A 15,272-nucleotide genomic window follows, 5' to 3' on the forward strand; every position below is an offset into this window, starting at 1 on the left:
AGAAACACGTTGATGACACCTGATTAATAACAAAAAAATAATAATTTGAATGAAACTGTGTAATTATTTGTGAAAAAACCAAAGGAATTAATCTGAATTTGTCATAATTAAGACAAAAAATTAAATTTTTAAAAAGATCCGACAACATATGGAGACAATAAAACCCATATCACAAAACAAACTAAGATTTGCAAAAAGAATAATGAACAATTTCCCTAAAGTGCATAATCAAACGGGTTAGACATCTCATCCCACTAACCTGCTCTCTCAATCTAACTTGTTTATTGAATTATTCAAATCTCAGTTTCGGTACAACTCCAACATTAAAAAAAAAAATCATGCCAGGAAAACTTATCCAAATTTCCTCTAATGGAAAATAAAGTAGGGAAGCATTTTAGGAGAACATACATATAGATTAGAAATGTCACTAATATTCACCTAGTAGACTCATAACTTCATAAGCCTTGTGGGAGTGTATATGCCAATAATTCATAATTAAGATTAAGTGGGTAAACAAGTTACCAAGCTAACCAATTTAATTGTTCAAGTCACTGAATATTGGCCATTTTGATGATTAAGTGTGGATGTCTACCTTTCTCCTATATTATACAGAAAAAATGACGATCAATGACGATCAATGACGATCAACATCATCTCTCTGAAGCAACAACCAGTCCTTGAATGCTTGCAATTCCAAGGGCTGCCAGACTGAGGTAAGATGTCTACGGCGTCAGATGCCACAATACCTATGACCATACAAGAATAGAACAAAGAATGAAATCAGGATAGAAAAGGTAAAACAAAATAGCTGAGGCAACCAAGATATGATAAGACTTTTAGACAAAATTACAACATCAATCTCTAAGAGAAATAACAAAGCGTACTTCAATGAAGAGATATTCAATGCTACACTCCAGGACACCAATTAATACTCCATTGATATCCACGTCAAGTTGTCAACCATGCTAAAAGCCTATATATCATATATAGCAGCAAGTAGCACTTTATTTAAAAGTCTTTTTCGATACATTACCATCAAAAACACAAATTCATGTATCTAAGCGCAAAAAATTGTAACAATAATTTCCCAAATTGAAAGCAGAACCGTGATAGTTTCTTGGACCTCAAGCATAAGACAAATAGAAACTTGGGAACAAATACCTAAAAGGCTAAAACATATAACAACTTCTTGTATAAAAAATAACAGAAACTAAATGCGCCCCTATCCTCTCAGTAAATAAATAGAATCAAATGATTTAAGTTAAAACATACATTTTTAAAAACAACAAGGCAAAAGAAAAATAGGCAGTCATATCAGAGCAAAGTTCATATACCAAAAAAATGTGTGTTCTCCTTATTACCTAATCAATACAATATTCTACTAACATTCATTCAAATAGGAAGGCATATCTGAGCAAGGGTCTGAATTTGAATATTATATGAATAGTGAAATCCAAGTCCAATTCATTTATCATTACCCTAAATCAAAATTCAACAAAAAAAAAAAGATATGCTTATGGAGAATTTTATACCTCATCCAACTCAGTCTATCCTTCTTAGGTTGCTTCAAGGGCTTCCACTTTTCACCGGCGGAAAAATTAGGGCTAAGACTCCAAAGAAGTCAAGAACAACTGAAAATACACAAATGTCAAGATGTTCTAGGTTTAGTGTAATCAATGTCAAGAATTCAAGATGATAAACCATGATTTCAAATTCTAAATAGCGCCAAAAGAATAAAAGAAAGAATGAAAATAAACCTCTTGACCAAAAAAAATGGTAATTAGGAGAATGTGACTAACAAAGTGTTGGTCGAACACAAACCATTGAGTTTCTCAAGCATACCCGAACTGAATTTGCAGCTCGCAACTAATTGTCATATTAGGAATCGGCCTCTGGCTTCATGATCCAGTATCCCTGGTATCGTTATAGAAATAAATACGGAGTACCTAATACCAAAAGTCGAGAAAATTGTCCATAAATTCAAAGCTTAAAATCAAGCCATGAGAAATATTCACAAAACATTCTGAAACTCAACAAATAATAGCATGAACACGTCAAAATCTCAGCAATATAATCGGAAAACTAAATAGTAATATTTACATCAATCATATCGATTACACAAAAAGCCCCAAATTGGACCAAAATCAACAAAATCACATCAACAACCAACTCAAACATCTTAAATAGCATAAAAAGCCCTAAGTTGGACCAAAATCAACAAAATCATATTATAACAGAAAAATTCGCACAAAATCTCATCAGCAATCAACTCAAACAACTTAAATAGCACAGAATCTCATCAACAATCAAATTAAATTGCTTAAAATCGCATCAAATTGATCAAAAATTCGCGAAGATCTGACCATTTTATGAAGAATTGATACCCTAGTTTTGCAGAAATCTTCAGATGTTCATCGACCACGTTGTAAGAATTTAGAGTTTCGAATTGAAATTGATTTATTTTAGGAGTTAAATGTTTTGGTAGTTGATGGACTGAATTATGAGAAAGGAAAGTGAAAGTTTAGAACCCTATGGTTGATTGGCTGAGAATGCGGGTTGCAGAGAAATGAGGAGAGAGAAAAGGGCCAAATATCAGAGTAGAAGAAGAGGGGAAGAGATAATCAAAGCTAATCAGAGCAACGACATCGCAGGGAAAATATAAAAGGAAAATACGAAAAGGGTAGAACAGTAGAAGCATGGAACAAAAACTAAGAGATCTAATTGCTAAACAATGTATGAGCGTTAACATACCTTCCATTCTTCAAAAATTACCAAACTGCCTGGCTATGCTTCCAAACTCTGTCTGATCCGAATAATTGATGTGTATATCGCCACCTACACCATTGTCCTTCACTACAACATCAACACCATGTATTGGTTTAGCCTTTTTCACAAGGCTAGAAAAGTATTCCAAATGGTTGTCCAACATCAATTAGTGAGATTACATGAAAACGGAAACAATATTTGGCCTACATAATAGTTGCAAAATCTACTCTGAGCCAAGAACTCAAATGCAAAAACATCAGTATTCATGACCTTGTTGCTTTAAGCTAACTGAGTGACTTTACACCATACACCAGTAGAGGAGACAAATCATAAGACGATTTAAACAACTATTTACTTGCGTTTGGTGCATTTAAGGAAAAAGAAACGGGTCATAAAAAAATTATAGGTATTTTGGCATCTGAAATAAATATGCACCAGAAATGTCTCCCCTTTTAAAACCTCAATTTCACTATTGTGATGAATGGAATTGAAAAATTATAGTTAAAACTTGTTAGACTCCATTATGAGGCGCACCAAATGTAAAAGAGTGTCAATATCATGGAAGATGAAATCTAGGGCACTCTTAATAGACACTATGCCCCTCCTCATTTCCTGCGTGTGTAAAGAATGGCATTGAGGCTGCAAAAGCACGTTGCGACCTTCTAGATGCCTCAATTGCAAGATTGAAAAAATCGTCTCTTAACTCTTAAAGAAACTGAGTCATGCAAGCCATTTAACAGTTTGTTTAACAGGCTGCAATCCAAAGATATATGATTCAAAAGAGGATGAGATTAGTCAGCAATTTAGAGCTCCCCCTTATTTTCAGATAGGTAATTATGAAAATAAGAAATGGCATATCATTTCATTTACAAATGGGGAATAAGGCCATCCTAGACCTCACTTCGTTCTTCCCATTACAAGAATTGAGCTATAATACCAAGAAGGTGGGAGGGGAGTCATCATCCTGACATCTGATATAAGATGTCTGTACCAACTTGTTTAATAGGTTAAAATGTATTTTTCTCACACTGATTCAAATACTAAACAAGAAAAATCACTTCATATTCCTTAGAATCCATCTTATGTCATTTGTTCACACTATATGCTCTATTGGTTAGGGTTCTTCGATGTTGGGACAAGCTGATAGAATAGTTCTGTATCAGATTTTCAAACTATAATCGCCAAGGAAGTATATTAGTGGAATTTCCTAAGAAGAAGCCCGACAATGTTTTATGGTAACAGTATAGCTATGAAAAATATGCCAGTCAGCACTCTGACTTGTATTCATAGAAACAGCAGGTACAAACCTCGCCTCTAAGCTCTGCTAAGAAGACTTCTCCAAATCCATCTGCACTAATCCTAGTAACTGTTGTTGACATTATCTGTCGCCTTTGCCAGCTCTTCGTAAGAGAACTCCATAGAATTGCCCATATATATACCTGAATCACCACCTTGAATGAAGAAACCTGCATATTTAGATAGGAAACCACATATTCAATAAGAGATGCATCTCCACCAAGTTTGTTTTCTTATTTCAGCAACTTTTGTTATGTAAATATGGGTTAAAATGTTAAATACAGAAAATGTATCACAAAACTAACTTATATAGATTGTAATCTGGTATCACTATAAGGAAGATTATAATTGTCAAATATCAAAATTATCATACATACAGATTATTAAGAAATCGGAGTTCTAGGAAGCGTAAAGAGAAATTACCAGGGCCATCAATGAAGAATGAATCACGAAGCATAGCTACAGCAACACGAAGCAAATAAATTCTTAGGCAACGACTAAGTTTTGCAGAACATAGCTACAGCAACAAGACGCAAAAGTACCTTGGGGGGCAACAACAGTAACAGCTTTAACAACAAAATAGCAGAAAGACCTCTGACTAAGCCCTTGTCTCGACGGCACAAAAGCAACAACCTTGAACGATGAAGACCTAAGCACTTCAAAAGTGGGTAAACCTCTGCTTGATAAAGTTAGCAATTAACGGGACTTTAAATCTAATTAGCTCAAAATCCCATTCAACCAATTATGTCGTTAGCAAAAACGAAGAGCATTTACTGTATATTACTCCCCACAATTACAAATTAGATTTAAAGTCCCGTTAATCCATTAGCAAGAATAAACAAATAAGATTAAAATTCAGCAAAAAAAAAAAAACCAATTTTACCCACCAGCAAAGATGAAGGGATTATACAATATAATACAACCCATAATTCAAAATTAGGGGGGGGGAATACCCATTGAGAAACTTTTGTGTGAGACCGCCTCACAGGAAAGACCGCCTTGTTGGCACTCTTGCTGGCAGCCATGTTTGCGCGTGTGCTGATGTCATGCTGACGTCAGCATGTAACTTTTATTTTGAATTTTTTTTTTTGAAATCTTTTTTTTCGAAATTTTTTTTTTTTTGATTTTTTTTTTTCAGGCTTAACTAATTGGACTTCAAGCTTAACTAATTGGACTTTAAGCTTAACTAATTGGATTTCAGGCTTAACTAATTGGATTTCAGGCTTAAATATTTTTTTTTCGATTCGAATTTTTTTTTTCCGAATTTTTTTTGGAAATTAAAATTTTCAAATTTTTTTTGGTACTAACTAAACTAGTGTAAAACATAACTAAAAGTAATAAAAATCATATTTAATTGAATAACAAAATAGTTAAGGTATAAAGACAAATAGTTACACTTATGAGCCAAATAGTTATTGATTTTAAACATACTTATTATTAACTAAAACTCATAAAATCTTAACTAATTAGTTGCAATGCTTAACTAATTGATTTTATTGCTTAACTAATTGGTTTCAGTGCTTAACTAATTGGTTCAGTACTTAACTAATTGGTTTCGTTGCATAACTAATTGGTTTCGTTGCATAACTAATTGATTTCGTTGCTTAACTAATTGAATTTTAAACTTAACTAATTAGTTCCAGTGATAACTTAATTAAATCCAGTGCATAACTAATTGATTCTAGTGCTTCACTAATTGGTTGCATGGTTTAACTAATATGTTACATTACTTAACTAATTTATTACATTGCTTAACTAATTGGTTCTGAAGCTTAACTTATTAGTTTCATTTTTAACTAATTGATTCAATTGCTCAACTAATTATTTTCAATGCTTAAAAATTTGTACCTTAACTAAAAATCTGAAATTCGTTATCTGAAACTCAAAAATACATAACTAAAACTCAAAAAATGTTAACTAAAACCAAGAAAATCGTAACTTAAACTGGTAAAATCATAACTAAAACTCGAAAAATCATAACTAAAGCCCTGAATGAAAACTCAAAAATACGTAACTAAAACTCAAAAAACCTTCACTAAAACCAAAAAAATCGTGACTAAAACTTAAAAATTCATAACTAAACATAGAAAATCTGTCCAACAATTCCACCGAGAAGATCATTATTTCAGAATTATAACTAAAACTAAAACATAATTATTCTTAACTAAATATAAAAAAAGTGTAACTAAAACATTACAATTCTTAACTAAACCTAAAACACCAGTGCTTCCAGCTACGAATCCACAGTGTGACGCAATTCTATCACAATAATCGGCATCACACCACAGCACCAACACATCACAACCATCATCCAGACCGCCACCACCGCAAAGCCTCCTCCTCCTGTCGGAAACAAGAACAAATTCAATCGACATAAGCTGAAAAAAAGTAAACCTAAACAATCCAATCTTATCGACACCAAAAACCCAAAGGATTGACAACAAAAACCTAATCAATTCAATCGAAACGAAACAAAAACCTAATCGAATCAAAACAAAATCGCAAGACCTAATTACATCAAAAATCAAAATCCAAAAACTCTAGCATAAGAACATAATAATTCATATAAATAAAATGAAAATCTACAGATTGTAGAAAACCTAACCTGTTTTGAAGGCGGAATCCGGTGGCTGAGGCGGACGGCCTTGGTGGCGAGAGAAGGCCTTCGTTACCACCGTTATCGACTTCTCCTTCTTCTCATTCATTCGACGCTCTACTCCCCGCTTCTCATTGCGTTGCAGCCACCGCCGATGACGCCGAGGCCGAAGCCGAGACCACAGCTGCAGGCCGCCGCTGATGCGAGATAAATCGCCGCCTCAGCTCCCTGCTTCTCCCATCCCCACGGTGCTCCTCCATCTCCATTCCTCTCTTCTATTCTTGCGACGATAACGTCGAGGATGACACGGCGGCGACGAAGACCGACCGCGGCGGCGACGGCGAAGATTTGGTAGAGAATTTGAGGGAGGAGAGAGAGCCATATCCAGAATTCTGAGGGAGGAGAGAGAATCAGATTTTGAGGTTGAAAATGTGAAAATGAAATGAAAAATAATGAAAAATGTATATATATATTTATTAAAAAATATATACGGGCTGATGTCAGCAATTACGTGGCATGTTGGAGGCCATCAAGGCGGTCTTTCCTGTAAGACCGTCTTATAGAAAAGTTTGTAATACCCATTTACCAATCAGCAAGGTTGGATGTATAAAATTGATGAACGGACATGAAAACCCAAATAATTGAACTTTTAATTGAAATGTAAGGCATGATTAATTACCTCTTTAATTGATGAGTAGAAATGTGGGCAGAGTGTGAAGACTATCAAATTGGCCTAACAAAAAACTTCCACAAATGATTATCAAACCCTAAGCTAATTAGAAGAGTGGAACACAGGCTGAAGTCGCGAAACCTAAACTACAAAGGAAGAGAAAAGTTACCTCATTTCAAACTCATTGAAATCATATCCCGCCATTGAAGATTGTTGAAGCTTGGTTTTGCAAACGCAAAACCCAAATTGGTTCTGGATCTAGAATTTCCAACTGCCATTGTTGTGAGGTTGAAGGAGAGAGAAGGGAATATCGGCTGGAGGAGAAGGAGAGAGAAAATGAGGCATTTTACTTTAAAAATAGAGGGAGGTAAGATCGAAGAAGATAAAGGTAGCAGTTACTACCATGAGAGAAGAGGAGATGGAGAGCTGAAGAACAAAACAAATAATTAAGGCACCAGATTGAAAGAAGAGGAGAGGGGGAGCTGATAGCGTGGCACCAGATTTGTTCAAGGGCAGAATGTAAAACAAAGAAGAATTAAGGGTAATATTGGGAATCCACTGTTGGTAATATGGGGAATCCACTGTTACATGAATAGTATTTCATGTTCAAGCCTTTATATGTGTTAGAATTTATTTACTTTGGTGCTACATTTTACATTTTTTTTTTAGATATTTTAATAGAGTGGATGTCTAATTGTTCTTTAGATGAACTTTATGATCAATTTAAATACCTATTATTTGTGGGTCATTAGATGTAAAATCACAAGTTTTAATTTTTATATAATCTCGCATGCATCGCCGTGCATATAAGACTAGTTATACGAAAACAAACACCAGGGTTGACACGTGTCACTTCCTGGTGCCAAATTTTCCCGCCAAACTGGTTTTCCTAAAAAAAAAATCTATTCATTTTTTTGTTCCTATCCTTTTTTATTTACTGTTTATGTATGGAAAAATATTTTTTATATATTATGAAATGATATATTGCCACATAATAATAGTTTTCGAAATAATAGGAGAAAATTGCATACTCCGTATTAAATGATTAAATGAGTGCGTTCAACATTTATTTATTATGGAGTAACTTTAGAAAGATAAATATTTTAGTCAAATAATATTATAAAAAAAATTAGTCAAATAATTTTAAAATATTTGTAAATACAGGGAAGCTAATCTAGTTATTGTCCTAATACGGTTCGTTAATATCAATCGTCAACGATGGAGGTAACGTGATGTTTCACTATCAAGCGATAGATTTAATATAAAAATGTCAAGATTAGCATCAAAAATATTCACCGCCGATGGTTTAGGGAAGGGCAAAGCAATGTCTATATTTGAGGAGATATGATATGCTTCTTGTTCTTCCCCCCACAAATTTAGCAATGATTATGCTCAATTATTCCACGAGAGGCCACGTGGGGTTCATATATTTCAATCTTCCATTTTACTTTTTTATTTTTTCTAATTTACTAATTAAATTTTCAGCGATTTTCATGTATTACCATCGGACTTCCTTAACACTTCCCATTTTTTCCTCTTAGCTGTATCATACCTGTCTTTTTCTCTCTCCCTCCTTTCTCTCACAACATTGTGAAAAAGATCATAGATTTAGAGAGAAGAGAGAAGAGAGAAGAGAGAAGAGAGAAGAACAAATTAAAAACCCAAAAAAATAATTACGTAGTAATAATAATAAACAAGAGAGATTCCATTTTATTTTAGTTTATTCTCAGCCAAAAGGAATAGGGGGAGAAAATCTTCAAAAGAAATAGTGAATTAACAACACAAAAACAAATTAACAAGAAATTGATCTTGTAATAATAATAATAAATAATAACTCTCCCCCTTAATTCCTAATTGTGCTGTGTGTTTTTTGAGGTAGTGTTGGTAGTATACAAAACATAGACATTGTTCTTTATCATTTCAAAACGTGATACGTGATAAAGTTACATATATCTAAATCTTTGTAAGTAGTCGGCTCTTAACACCCCTTTAGTGGGAGGAAGGAAGGATATTTGCCTATTGGGTATAGAAATGGCACAATTACCTCCAAAAGTGCCTAGCATTATGCCCCAGAATCCTCATCATTGTCCTCATCAAGAGCAGCAGCAACAACAACAATGGCAAGAATTCATGCGCCCTCATCAGCAGCAGCAGCAGCAGCAGCAGCAGCAGCAGCAGCAGCAACAACAACAGCAACATCAGCAGGCAGCGGGGCAGAATCCACCCTGGGTAGATGAGTTTATGCAGTTCTCGGCAGTGAAGCGAGGAACACACCGGAGGACGGTGAGCGAATCCTCGGTGGCATTCGTGGAGACAGGAACTGCGGTGCCGTACGTAAACGGCACAGTATTCCGTCCACCAGAAATAACAGGGAGGAGTAAAAACAATAATGATGATGATGAGTTTGATAAGTTTGACGATGAGCAGTTCATGTCGATGTTTAGCAATGAGTTAGGAGGGTCGTCTTCGAACCCTTCATCAACTTCAGACCATAACAGCACGAATGAGGATAAGAAGAAAGGGACGACGAGGAAGGGGGAGGAGGGATTTGGAGGCAGAGAGAAAGTGGAAGACGGCGAAAAGGCGGAGGAGGTTGAGAGTTCGTGTAAGTTTGATAAGGAACAAGGACAAGTGCAAACACAAGCTAATGGTAATGTTAATTGTAATAACAAAGGTGGTACTGGTACTGGTACTGACACTGGTACTGGTAATGCAGCTGATGTAGGTGTTGCTGATCCTGATCAGCAACCTGTAGTTGATCCAAAGAGGGTTAAGAGGTAAATGCCAATTAATCTTCATGATTAGATCGCTATTTTATTTTTTTAATATTCAAATAATTGAGGCAAATCAAGTTGATTTTGATGTTATCATTTCTAAATTTATTCAATTATTCTCATCTGAATTATATTTAAAAATTAAAATGTTAAGGAATAAAATGATTTGAAGTTGATAATCACCTGTTTATTTAGAGAGTGTCAAAATACTCGTACTCATATTCACATACTTTCTTGAGCTAAGTGATCAAAAAAAATTGTTAGACCTTACAAAAATCACCATAACGGCAACGGTAACCAGCCTTCCTTGGAGTTGTAATTTTAAAATTCTACTCCGTATTAATTATGTTTCAAAAAATGAAATAGTATCACTATCACCTTCGTCAACTTTTATTATTCAAATTACAATATTAACCTCACTATTGGTCATCAGAATTGAAGTGCCATACAAATATACTAGTGCATTATGAATTTTGTTAAATATGGCAGGCCAAATTGACACCCATTTTCCCTTGTTTTTAGTATACAAAGTCAAAAAGCGCTTTTGAGCTTTTACTAGGAGAGGGAAATTAAAATTCAAATATGAAAATAAAAATGAAAATAAAAATAAAAATAAAAATCAAATAGTTGAGTTACATAATTTGTGTATACTTTTTCTGTAACGGTAAAGTTGTGCGTGTGAAAAAAGCAGAATATTGGCAAACCGGCAATCAGCACAAAGATCAAGGGTAAGGAAGTTGCAGTACATATCCGAGCTCGAACGCAGCGTTACCGCTTTACAAGTTAGTGTCTTACTTTCACTTTATTCTACGGAAACTTATTATTTTCAAAGGGCTAACTATATGAGCTAACCCTACGGCTACGGCTATACGCCTAGCATGTCCTTATCTTACCGGTTAACTAACCATTACTAATTTGAGCCTCTGTTTTTTTTTTTCACAAAAGAGTGAAGTATCAGCATTGTCCCCAAGGGTTGCATTCCTGGATCATCAACGCATGATTCTAAACGTCGACAACAGCACTCTCAAAGCCAAAATAGCAGCTCTTGCCCAAGATAAGATCTTCAAAGATGGTAAGCTTTTAGATTTAAGATAAACAATAACATTCCACATGTTTAGTTATTGTTACTGATAATTGCTCCAATGCATCAATGGCAGCTCATCAAGAAGCAATGAAGAGAGAAATAGAGAGGCTCAGGCAAGTTTATTACCAGCAGAACCTAAACAAGCCTGAAAACATTGTTCCACCACCCATTACCACTCAGTCTCAACCACCCGACACCACACTTCACAAGAATGAGCAACTTACAGGTTAAAATAATAAAAACATGTTCGTTCTTCAGGTTATACTGTACTATACCTCAATGGAGGAAGATTTATGTCAGAAGCATTCTTTGTAATAAATTAATTCCTCTGGGTTTCTCCTTGTAACCATACAGACATCATTCTCTCACATGCCAATTATCAAAGTGATGAGTACAATGCAGTTTGACATAACAGATTCACAGCCATGAAAAATTAAACCAAAACTCAAACGTTCTTAGAATTTAATCACAAAAGATGTAACACTGAAAATGTTATCAAGAAAGCGTAATTTATGATTCTTTGCATCACTGGATTCCAAAGAAGCTGTTGTTACTCAGTCCCAGGAGTACTAGCACTATCACCTTCCAGGGATATGATACATAATGGTGCAGATGATAGGATAAAATGTCATTTCTAGACAAAGTTCTAAAGCCATATCACCAAATGGAACCAGAAACTAAAATAAACATCAGGTTAATCCAACAGACGATGTAGGTGATACTGAATGCAGGCAACTTGGTGTACCCTTATCTGCGTCTCAACACATAACAAAATATTTGCACTACACTTGCACACATAACTCTTTATAAGTAGCCAAGCTAAGGTTAAAGGTACTGTTCTAAAAGAGATTTTCAACTATAGTAGTCCAAATTTATATGAAATTCTCCTGAATGGGTGACTTCTGTAGAAATATAGAACACGAAAAACTGGTGATATAGTGAACTTCTAGACATTCGGAAGGAAAATCTGAGTATATGAAGGAAGATAAAGAGCGGCACAAAAAGAAACTTTTCAAACACAGGTTTCATGATTCACAATAACATGATGCTCAAGAGTTTTAAAGGTCAACAGAAACGGAGACAATATCCTACCAACACTGTTCATACTTAAGAGTTGTAAAGGTCAATAGAAACGGAGACAATATCCTACCAACACTGTTCATACTCAAAAATCTGGACAAGGATCAAGCAAATATCCTATCAACACTGTTCCAGCACTAACTTAATTAGCATATAAATCAACCAAACATTATCCGGGAAGCCTGAGAAGCATAGGTAGATACAATAATAGATAGATCTGGTTGCAGCAGGCCATCAGCAAAAGGCATTTACATATTCCTAAACAAAGGCATTTCTCATATTGAAGAAGCAAAAACACTTAGTTGAAAAACAACACCTTTTCTTCATCATTCTGAAGGACCTTGTCCTTCATCCTGAACATTTGCTGACGTCTTACGCTTTCCAAAATGATCTTTCAGCTGTTCCATTTCCTTTACAGCATCCATAAGCCTGCTATCATGAGACTGATACTTTGCCAAAACCTCACTGTCCCACTTCACTTGGAGATCATTTACATTTTTCCAAAAGGTTTCCTCAATGAGACTGCACATTACTTTGTTTTCTTCTTCTTGCTTCAATCGCTCTCGCTCCAATTCCATAACACTTTTGACAACACCGCCAAGACCAGTGTCCTTATATATTGATTCATCAGGTAATTGAGAACGCTTTCGATAATCAGCAAATGACTTCTGAGTTTGTTTCAAAGCCCTGCGATAACCATCTATCACACTGCTCATCAAGCAGAGCTCCCGATTAAGACGATCTACTTCTGCTTGTTTACTCCTCTGTAAATCACCAAGCTTGTAATTCAACTGCATAATCTCATTGTCCTTATCTGCTAACTGCTGTTCCACATAGTGCTGTTGATTCATATTTGCTTGATGATAGACATTTGTATCAGCTAGATACCTACTCTTAGCTTTCTCAGCCCAATATTGCATTTGCTCCATGCACATATCAAAGGGAGGAGCTTTCTCGTCCCAATTACCATCAAGTCTCATCCTCTTATTATCATTAAGTGAATGGTGAGAAATGTCATGCTCATGTTTGATCTCTCTTTTCCCAGCATGATTAAACATAGAAGGGGCCCCCAACATCACATTATCATCATCCCTGGATGACATGAGCTCCAAAGAAGACTGACCCCCAAGTTCGGCAGTTGAATAAGGCAGTTGCCCTGTTTGAAATGCCTGTATGAGATTTGCTGAAGTCATACCGTCCAAGGTACTTCTTGACATAATTTTAAACCCTTCTACATGTTCATCCCCTTCAACTTCTTCATCTTCTACATCTTCACCAACATCCTCAAATCCTCTATCAGAGACCTTAACTCCACCCATACTACAACGCTGCAAAAGGGACTGTCCTCCAATTTTATTACCCAGAAACCAGTGCCCCTGACCTTGTTCCTCGCCCATGTTATCCTCAAATTCCATCATGTCCATATCTTTATTCTCAGGATACTCAACACTGTCAACATTTTCAGCACTCTCAATATTTTCTACCTCGTTACCCTCATCGACACCCCCAAAATTCCCCACATCACCCTCGTTTTTCGCTTCATTGACATCCTCAACCTTCTCTGTCCCACTAGCATGACACTCACTATTTTCTTCCATCTTATCAGCATCACCAACATTTTCCACAGAAACAACATAATCTTGGCCAAGCCTCAGTTCAACATTTTGATCCTCCAACTTCTGTCCTGCACCAACCGATTCCTCAAAGTCCATCATCTTCATATCACCTCCATCTTCGTCATCTTCCACAGAAATGGCCTCCTTTGAAATTTCAACTTCTACCTTGGGATTCCCCCCCTCCATGTATGGAATATCCCTTAGAAGCTCCTCCTTTTGCACCTTGATCAACTGCTGCAAATACGTCGCATAATAGCAGTCTTTCAAGGTGGTCCGTTGCGCCAACTCCTTCTCCACCATAAACCAAATCAACCCAGCCCAATCAACCTTTTGAGGAGACCCATCCCTTATTGGTTTTGTCAAGGCCACAATCTCTTGAGGCATACACCACAAATCCTCATCCTCATGTAAAATCATCCAACTTGTCACAAACTCATATAGGAACGATAGAAATTCTGCAGGAAAATTATCTACATCGCAATCCGGCTTCTTCGGCAAATTCAATGCCCGGCCAAAATCAGCCCTGCTAACCCCTATCTTAAACCCATCAACATAACTACCTCGGTTTTTCTGGTTATAACCCACAATTAGCTTCGCGACCAAATCTGCCCGAATGTTCTTATCAAATTCAAGATGAGCAAAATCCCACAACCCCAACTTCTTCAAAAACTCCTCGTGCCTCGAAAAATCAAGAACTTTCCCAGGGACAAAAGGAATAGGCTTAAAACATCGGTTCAATTGCTGTAATTTCCTCTCGAGAACAACATCACTAACACGATTCTTACCACCCTTCTTACGCTTCGATGTTTTACGAACCGAAGCAGGGGGGTTAATATTATTACTAACCTTAATTTCTTGAGCAATAACGTGATTATCAACCGCAATTGAAGGGTTATGGTGAGGAGAGAGAGTGTTGTTCATACCTTCTGATTCTGGGTGCTTGGTTTCTAGTTCGGGTTCGGGTTCAGGTTCTGAGTCGGGCTCATCCTGCTGCTCTTGATCCTCTTCAACCACATCATGGGGGTTTTCTTCGGGCTCAATTTGTTCATTAGTCGGGTTTTCTGGAGGTGGATTTAAAGTTTCTGGGGTTGAAGGTTGAGGATTTTGAGATGGGTCTTTAGATTCAGAGTTAGGGTTAGGGTTAGGGTATTGAGTTTCTGATTGCTGCGATTCGTTTGGTGGTCGTTGTGGTGATTGTGGTGGATGCGGTGGTGTTGATGGTGTTTCTGGTGGCGGACATTCGGGCATTCTGACTGTGATTTGTGATGACTGAGAAGGAAATGAGCGCAATTGAGGAACTGGAAAAGGAAGACGAAGCGAGTGAAGTGAGAGAAAGTTCGGACTTAAAAAAAAAAAAAATTGCTTCTTACACCGTACTCATGATCCGTAA

General features: G+C 36.1%; 2 protein-coding genes and 1 long non-coding RNA gene across 9 annotated transcripts; 1 reads left to right on the top strand and 2 right to left on the bottom strand.

Annotated features, from left to right (window-relative positions):
- Positions 1 to 263: 263 nt before the first annotated feature.
- Positions 264 to 3,032, bottom strand: LOC110785150 (uncharacterized). Of its 6 annotated transcripts, none has more exons than XR_002532497.2 (4): positions 2,752 to 3,032; positions 1,822 to 1,946; positions 1,533 to 1,631; positions 264 to 746 (listed from the first exon to the last, which is right to left on the bottom strand). It is a non-coding gene; the product is annotated as an uncharacterized lncRNA (long non-coding RNA). The 6 variants fall into 6 exon arrangements; XR_008918475.1 differs by having other exon boundaries at positions 1,843 to 1,946; positions 2,752 to 3,029; XR_002532495.2 differs by lacking the exon at positions 2,752 to 3,032 and adding an exon at positions 2,364 to 2,734 and having other exon boundaries at positions 1,843 to 1,946.
- A 5,829-nt stretch (positions 3,033 to 8,861) lies between these two features.
- Positions 8,862 to 11,541, top strand: LOC110785151 (basic leucine zipper 34). 2 transcript variants are annotated; one of them, XM_021989595.2, is made up of 5 exons: positions 8,862 to 9,978; positions 10,045 to 10,105; positions 10,794 to 10,884; positions 11,048 to 11,174; positions 11,260 to 11,541. In XM_021989595.2, exons 1-5 carry the CDS (start codon positions 9,360 to 9,362, stop codon positions 11,415 to 11,417), a joined length of 1,056 nt encoding a protein of 351 aa, XP_021845287.2. In that variant the 5' UTR covers positions 8,862 to 9,359; the 3' UTR covers positions 11,418 to 11,541. The 2 variants fall into 2 exon arrangements, with proteins under 2 accessions (XP_021845287.2, XP_021845286.2); XM_021989594.2 differs by having other exon boundaries at positions 8,866 to 10,105.
- Positions 11,542 to 12,381: 840 nt separating this feature from the next.
- Positions 12,382 to 15,272, bottom strand: LOC110785156 (uncharacterized). Its single transcript, XM_021989598.2, has one exon. The coding sequence runs from the start codon at positions 15,128 to 15,130 to the stop codon at positions 12,593 to 12,595; it is 2,538 nt and encodes an 845-aa protein (XP_021845290.2). The 5' UTR covers positions 15,131 to 15,272; the 3' UTR covers positions 12,382 to 12,592.

The sequence above is a fragment of the Spinacia oleracea genome, chromosome 4 (assembly GCF_020520425.1).
Source record: "Spinacia oleracea cultivar Varoflay chromosome 4, BTI_SOV_V1, whole genome shotgun sequence".
Taxonomy (NCBI): Eukaryota; Viridiplantae; Streptophyta; class Magnoliopsida; order Caryophyllales; family Amaranthaceae; genus Spinacia; species Spinacia oleracea.